Raw genomic sequence first — 7,845 nt, forward strand, 5'->3', positions numbered from 1 at the left:
ATTCAGGTTTACTTGAGGCAAATGAAAGGGAAGTTAGAAACTGTCTCCATTGAGCGAGAGTGTGAACGAGTGAATTCGAAATACAAGAAATAACTATCGACATCTCTCTATTCTTTGCATTAATATAGATTATTATAATGTCCCAAACTTGAGAGAACAAGGGGATTAAAATACAAATGCGATGTATTTAAAAGGTAGTGTGTGTATTCGGTGTATTTGCCGGCAGCTAGCGGGGACGATGCAGATTGCAGCCGGTTAAACTTCTTAAAACTGTGCCAAGCGAGTAGGAGAACTGCGATGGCCGAAACACAACAATTCTTATGTTCAGGTGATGATACTAGAGTAGCTTAGAACGAGCTCTCTAACAGCTTTGTCGTATTTAGGAGTTATTGTTGCAGTGGTGCACTCTGGCTCAACCCTGTGTCTGCGTGTTGGACACAGCATCCTCCTCACAGAAAATGCAACTTATCAGTTGCACAAACGGAAAAGTTAAAGAAAGTGACAGCAGATTAATGCACAAAGAAATTGTATTTCTCCTTTGTAGGTTTAAGTCTTAAAGCCGGGTGGATGATGGCACGGGGCACAGTTCAGGAGTGTTCGTCCGAGTCTGCATCCTCGTTTAAAAACGGCAGGGCGTCCCGGGGGACAACGTACTCGGCCATGTTGGGGAGCCCGGACACCACGCAGCAGCTCAGGGCACTGCGAAAAATGTCCATGTCACAAGCCTCCGTCCACTCATCAGTCGTCGCGTCGTAGCACTCGACATTGTCGGAGGTGGTGAAGCCGTTGAAGCCCCCGACAACAAAGAGCCGATCGTCGAGCACTTCGATGCCAAAGTTGCTGCGGGGAGTCAACATGGGCGACACTTCATGCCAGCTGTTGTTCTCGGGGTCGTATGCCTCTGCACTGCACAGACGGTTGGTGCCATCGAAGCCGGCAACCTTTTGGGAGTGAAATATATGGTAAACAAAAAAGAACACTTGCACTCAACTCTTTCTGATTCATCTGTTGACTGTTGACTAAATCACTTCACACAAGTTGGCATGTCACCGTTTCATGTGTACTCACTGCATAGACACGACCTGCATATGCAACAATGCCAATTCCGCTGCGCCGGCTGTTCATGAAGCCGATCATTGTCCACTGGTTGGCCTCCGGGATGTAACATTCAGCCGTTTGCAAGCACTCTGTCCCATTGAACCCCCCACAAATGTAAACCTGGGGAGAATAGGAGGGGTTTTAAGTAAAGAATCACTTCTCCTGGCTTCAACTGGTTATAAATTATACAGAGATATTTCTACTTTATCGCAGGAATCGCCCTAATCGTTCAACTATTGGTATTGGTCTCTAACATCTAATACGTTACATTATCTTACCAAAGTTTCTTTAAATCATTATCATTACTTGTCGTATCATACCTTGTTGTGCAGCGTTGTGCTGCTGGCGTCGCTCCGGTGTTCTTGCATCGGCGCGATGAGGCTCCACTGGTTGGCCTCGGGCCTGTAGCGCTCGGCGGTGTTGAGCCGCCTGCGCCCATCAAAGCCTCCCAAGGCATAGATGCATTCGCCCAGCACGGTGACGCTCACGTAGCAGCGGCGGTGGCACATGGAGGCCGCCTCTTGCCAGACGCGCATGCTCAGGTCGAACCGGCGCACGCTGTTGAAATACTCCGCCTGGTCGAAGCCGCCGATGCAGTAGAGACTCCCGTTGAGGACGGCGGTGCCGTGGTAGGCGCGGGGCCGCTCGCAATTGTTTGTCATGTTGATCCAGCAGTCGGCGCGGATGTCGTATGCCTCGATGCCGTTGGTTGGAGTGCCGGCGCTCCAGCCGCCGATGGCCAACAGGATGGCGTTCGGCAGGCGAGGGCGGGCGAGAGGGTTGCTGAGATGAGCAACAGAGGGCCTGCTTGTCCTGATGTGATTTATGGCTTCAAGGGCATCCTGGACCATTGTCAGGCACTGAGTGTTGGTATTCACCAGCTCATTGGACAAAACTTTGAGCTGCATGTAGGTCATAGTCGTCAAGGCCAGTCGCACCTACACAGAGAGAAACGGGACAGGATCGTTGAATTGAACTTGATGGACTGGTGACATTCTATATATATTTTAGTCGGGGAAATGTTTAATAGCGGACCGTGGATGAATGCTTTCAAAGAAAAAACTCGGAGGAATAAGCTACATCTGGCTTGGATACACATACAGTATTAGATAGCAGGTTTGGACCAGTCTCCTTTCAGAATGCTATCATATGGCGTTTTAACATTTGAAAGGGCAGCAACAAGGTTTTATTGGCTAAGACCAAGTTTGTAAAACACTTTGTCTCTGAACACAAACTGAATGAAAGCATCCTGAAACTGACTTGGTCTTGGGACTTTAATTTAACTACGGTTGTTAAATTGACTATTACTGCAATCAGGATAACACCACAGGCCAAATGCTGAAGGTGTTAGTCTAAACAAAGTGACAGAAGGTCATACCTTAGACAAGAGCACTGCCACGTGTGCTTTCCGTTCTTCGGGTACGTGGTCGATCCAGCGAAGGACAGCCTCGAAGGCGACGCTCTCATTTCTCACGTTGAGGTCGTCTCTTTCGAGGATGTCGATGAGTTGCTGCAGGGGCAGATGCAGGAACTCTTCGTGGTGAGCGACCTCCTCGAAGTGATCGACCATGTAGCGGTAGGCCCTGTGCTGCAGTTCGGCGGAGAAGACGATGTCGGTAACGCGAAAGATGCCGATGCAGTTCTCCGCGCAGAGCTGCTCCCCGAGGAAGTCGCAGCAAGTCTGCACGACGTCCATCACGTTGAGCTGATCAGCCGCCAGCAGTAGCTCCTGCACGTTTTCTGCCGTCACCGAAACGGAGCCGGTGTACGCAAACTCAATGATGAGCCGCATTATGTCGGGAGACATTCCCGGTATGACGAATACCTTTTTTTCTGGACTCGACCAGCGTTGGAAGAGAGCACTGTGGGTTAAGGGGAGACACAAAAGCAAAGGGTTGGAAACCGACTTCAGATTTTTCGTCTCACATTGATAACAATGATGATGTTTTCTAGTAAGCATGAATAGAATCAACACACAACCCTGTTATTAAAGGGCAATTATACAATACTTTCACCACCGGACATCATTCAGAGTGTAACCCGCAGTAAGGATGTCACAAATATTTGATATTACATTTGTATTTAATTTTTGTTTTCTTTTGTGATCTCAATTCATCTCAGTGTTTTGCAGCTGTGAACAGCTTCTCTGTTCCATTTGTGCGTTGAATCGACCATCTCAATTTGCCTTAAATTAATCTGGTCACTTTTCTGAACACACAAAATACTCAATGCCACTACACTTTACTGATCTGCTAAAAAGAACATTACTATGGAACTGACAGACTACTGTAGCGTTCACATAATAATAATATAATAATAATAAATAACTGCACTCTGCAATCAATGTAGAGTACAACACTTCATGAAAGTTGATATTTAATTGTAATGACCTGAATTGAATGTCAGCGAGGTACTTAATTTACCCGTCATCAACCGGATATTTTTCATCTTCTCTATGTCAAACTTGTTTTCTTTCACAAATGCTCCATGAACTCATTACATATTGTGATTAGTCTCTGAGACTTAAGATCATTACGCCTTTTTTTCTGCCAATTTGAAGGATATACATTCACACGCTTCAGATAATCAACTCACAGGAAGTAGGGGCTGCATTTACACAGGATGACCTTGTGGATTTCAAATTCCACATCCTCCACTTTGATGACCGCGTCACAAAATTGTCCCTCCAGACGGAGATCGTTAAACACAGAGCGCTCGTGCGAAGATTCGGCCTGGTCGCTCATCTTGATTTCCTTGAGCACAAGAGTTTCTTGGTTGTTGACTGGTCTCTTGAGTCTAAACAGGTGTTTTGAGTCCAGGGAGAGAATGTGAGCACACTTCAAGGAATTCTAGAATTCTCATTCTTGAATGGATTCTTATTAAATCACTGATCAACTGACATCATCCAACTCAACCTGTAGACAGGTTAATGCATTAAGTTATGCATTATTTAATGCTGCAACTTAGTTTGTTTTGTGTATGACAGATCCTCATCCCACATTGCAGAGCTGGTGAACAAGCCAATATGCCAGGATGGCAATTAAAGACAGTCAGGTCAAGCAAAGTTCACTAAAGACCTTTCTCATCCATGCCCTCATAACCTCCAGATTTGACTACTGCAACAACATCCACTATGGCTCTCCCAACAAAATCCTCAAAAAACTTCAATATGTTCAGAACTCTGCCACTCAACTGCTCACCTCCACCCGCCACTATGAACACATCAACCCGTTCTTATTCTGCGTTCACACCAAATGCGTTGCGAATCTTAGGCGCAAATGAAGCAAATTCAATTCAATTCAGTTTATTTTGTATAGCCCAATATCACAAATTAGCCTCAGAGGGCTTTACAATCTGTACACATACGACATCCCTGTCCCAGGACCTCACATCGGATCAGGAAAAACTCCTCAAAAATAACCTTTCACAGGGAAAAAAGGGAAGAAACCTTCAGGAGAGCAACAGAGGAGGATCCCTCTCCCCGGATGGACAGATGCAATAGATGTCATGTGTACAGAATGAACAGCATTACATAAACACATTACATGAATATGACAATGTATGAATGGACCTCCACAATCCATGAAACCAAAGGAGGTAGAAAGGAGGGGCGGGGCGCATCAGCAGGGGCCAAGGCAGGAGGCCGGCTTACCAGGCAGGAGGCATCAGACACCGCCAGGTCCAATGGACCCTATGAGACGTGAAGTTACAACGACTCCGGGGAGGAAGCAGAGTTAATAAGGTGCAATGGAGAGATGTACATTCATCCATAAGGAGAGAGAGAAGAGGAGATAGGTGCTCAGTGTATCCTAAAACATCCCCCAGCAGCCTATAAGCCTATAGCAGCATATCAAGGGGCTCGAACAGGGCAAACCTGATTCAGCCCTAACTATAAGCACTATTAAAGAGGAAAGTCTTAAGTCTATTCTTGAATGAGGTGACTGTGTCTGCCTCCCGGACTGAAAGTGAAAGCTGGTTCCATAAAAGAGGAGCTTGTTAACTGAAGGCTCTGGCTCCCATCCTGATTTTGAAGACTCTAGGAACCACAAGTAGCCCCGCATTTAGTGAGTGCAGCTCTCTAGTGGGGCAATATGGTACTACAAGCTCCTTAAGATATGATGGTGTATCACAAATCAAGGCTTTGTAGGTGAGGAGAATTTTAAATGTGATTCTTGATTTTACAGGGAGCCAGTGCAGAGCAGCTAATACAGGAGTCATGTGATCTCTTTTCTTAGTTTTTGTGAGTACACGAGCTGCAGCATTTTGGATGAACTGGAGTGACCTAAGAGACTTATTAGAGCAGCCTGATAATAAGGAATTGCAATAATCTAGTCTGGAAGTAACAAACGTGTGAACCAGTTTTTCTGCATCTTTTTGAGACAGGATGTGCCTGATTTTTGAAATGTTACGTAGATGAAAAAATGCAATCCTTGAGATTTGCTTCTCATGGGAGTTAAAGGACAAGTCTCGGTCAAAGATAACGCCTAGATTCTTTACAGTGGTGTTGGATGCCAGGGCAATGCCATCTACAGAAACCACATCACCAGATAATTGATCTCTGAGGTGTTCAGGGCCCAGTAAAATAACTTCCTGTTTAACATCAGCAAGTTGCAGGTCATCCATGTTTTTATGTCTTTAAGACTGTGGGTCAGTGGGTAGCAGGTCTGTCTTTCAATCAGGGGGTTGGTGGTTCAATCCCCGCCCTAGTCGATGTGTCCTTGAGCAAGACACTTAACCCTGAATTGTTCCCTGTAGCTGTGTATGAATGTAACATACACAGCTACAGGAGTATGAATGTAACATGATTGTAAGTCGCTTTCGATAAAAGCGTCAGCTAAATGACATGTAATGTAATGTAAAGACATGCTTTTTTTTTTTTAGCGAGCTGGTTGGTCTCCTCTGGTTTGATCGATAGATATAATTGAGTATCATCTGCATAACAATGAAAGTTTATGGAGTGTTTCCTGATAATTATGCCCAAAGGAAGCATATATTAGATAAATAAAATTGGTCCAAGCACAGAATCTTGTGGAACTCCGTGATTAACGTTGGTGGTCATTGAGGCTTCATGGTTTACAAATAGAGATTGATCTGATAAATAGGATTTAAACCAACTTAGTGCGGTACCTGAAATGCTAAACGACTGATCCAATCTCTGTAATAGGATGTCATGATCAATGGTGTCGAACGCAGCACTAAGGTCTAACAAAACAAGTACAGAGATGAGTCCTTTATCTGATGCAAAGGAAGGGAAGGTTTGAGATCGGTCTGTAGTTAGCCAACACCTCTGGATTAAGAGTGGGCTTTTTCAGGAGAGGTTTAATTACAGCTACTTTGAAGGAATGTGGTACATGGCCTGTTAGCAAAGACACATTAACAATATCCAACAGAGAGGTGCCAATTAAAGGCAACACGTCTTCAAGCAGTCTCGTTGGGATGGGGTCCAAGAGACAGGTAGACGGTTTAGAAGTAGAAACCGTTGAAGACAATCGGTCAAGGTTGATGGGAGAAAAGCCATCCAAATATACACCAGTGCATACAGCCGTTTCCAAGGCCACTCCACTTGAGGACAGATCGGCACTGGTTGAGGGCAAGAGATCATCAATCTTGCCTCTAATAGTTAAATCTTTTCATTGAAGAAGTTCATGAAGTCATTACTACTGAGGTCTATAGGAATGCATGGCTCCACAGAGCTGTGACTCTGTCAGCCTAGCTACAGTGCTAAAGAGAAACCGGGGGTGGTTCTTATTTTTTCCTCTACACGTGAACAACTCAAACAACACCCGCTGCAGGTGGCCGCCAGAGGGCACCCTCAACGTTGATTGTGGTTGGCTGAAATTTCCGTCAATCATATCACAGCTCGTCTCTCCTCTAGCTCACGTGCAGCCTTTGTTGACATGCTTTCTGTTACCAGACGTCCCATTTTTATAGCGTGAGCACCGACGGAGTTTAGTAGAAGTTTAGAACAATGGTTTTAGAGATAAATACACTCCTAACCACAAAAGTAACAAAGCCTTAAAATCTGTGATTCAAGACTAACAATGTTATGAGTTCTAGGTCACAGCAACTGCTCAAAATCTGCCCAAGTGAAGAAAAGAAAATGTGGCTAATAAAGTAAAAGAGGATCAGAATCAGGGGCGTCGTTAGGCCCATTTTGTTCTTGGTATATTTGACACTGAACTAGTTAATCTTTATCTCAGTGATAGTGTCCAAATGAGCATAAAATATCACTATGACCCTGAAGTTCTGTCTCTTGTGTTATCATATACTGAATGAAGCAAAACTACAGATCAAAATCACACTCTGGTTGAACCAACTGTCAGAAACAATGGATATCAGGGGCCCCAAGGAAATTTGCTGCGCGCTACGCTTAGCCCCCCCTTTCTTTCAATCCTACAAACGCCCCTGACGTGCTGTATATCCTCATTAGAGGACTGATGTCATGAATGGTTCAGCCTCCAGGGCTCTTCCCTGCAGGATCTTCCTGAGACCTTGATGTCTGCCTCACCATGCAGGTTCCTACCAAAACTGCTCAGGTGCTTGCTGAGATGTTGCATTTGAAATGAGTTCTACTGGAAATCATTTCATGTATCACGTCTGACTACATAGCGAGATACTTTGCTAGAAGACGTTTTATGACAGATTATGTCAGAATAGCAACTTCTTTCAGGGCGTATGCTTCATTAAAAGAAGAGACTGTTCTTCACGATTAGCTTTTTAAAATGTATTTTGGTGTTTTTATTTCGC

General features: G+C 44.7%; 1 protein-coding gene across 1 annotated transcript; it reads right to left on the reverse strand.

Moving 5' to 3' along the window:
* Window positions 1-587: 587 nt before the first annotated feature.
* LOC117737911 (kelch-like protein 10) lies at window positions 588-3,842 on the reverse strand. Its single transcript, XM_034544156.1, has 5 exons — window positions 3,694-3,842; window positions 2,477-2,960; window positions 1,419-2,036; window positions 1,069-1,218; window positions 588-941 (listed from the first exon to the last, which is right to left on the reverse strand). Exons 1-5 carry the CDS (start codon window positions 3,840-3,842, stop codon window positions 588-590), a joined length of 1,755 nt encoding a protein of 584 aa, XP_034400047.1.
* Window positions 3,843-7,845: the final 4,003 nt, after the last annotated feature.

This window comes from Cyclopterus lumpus, chromosome 10 (assembly GCF_009769545.1).
Source record: "Cyclopterus lumpus isolate fCycLum1 chromosome 10, fCycLum1.pri, whole genome shotgun sequence".
Taxonomy (NCBI): Eukaryota; Metazoa; Chordata; class Actinopteri; order Perciformes; family Cyclopteridae; genus Cyclopterus; species Cyclopterus lumpus.

What these genes read in the sequence shown, in the direction of transcription:
- LOC117737911 (XM_034544156.1), bottom strand. Translation starts at nt 3,842, where the DNA reads ATGAGCGACCAGGCCGAATCTTCGCACGAGCGCTCTGTGTTTAACGAT. An exon ending in AAATGCAGCCCCTACTTCCT is followed by an intron (nt 2,961 to 3,693) that starts GTGAGTTGATTA and finishes CTTAACCCACAG; the next exon opens with TGCTCTCTTCCAACGCTGGT. An exon ending in ATGCAGGTCGTGTCTATGCA is followed by an intron (nt 942 to 1,068) that starts GTGAGTACACAT and finishes CACTCCCAAAAG; the next exon opens with GTTGCCGGCTTCGATGGCAC.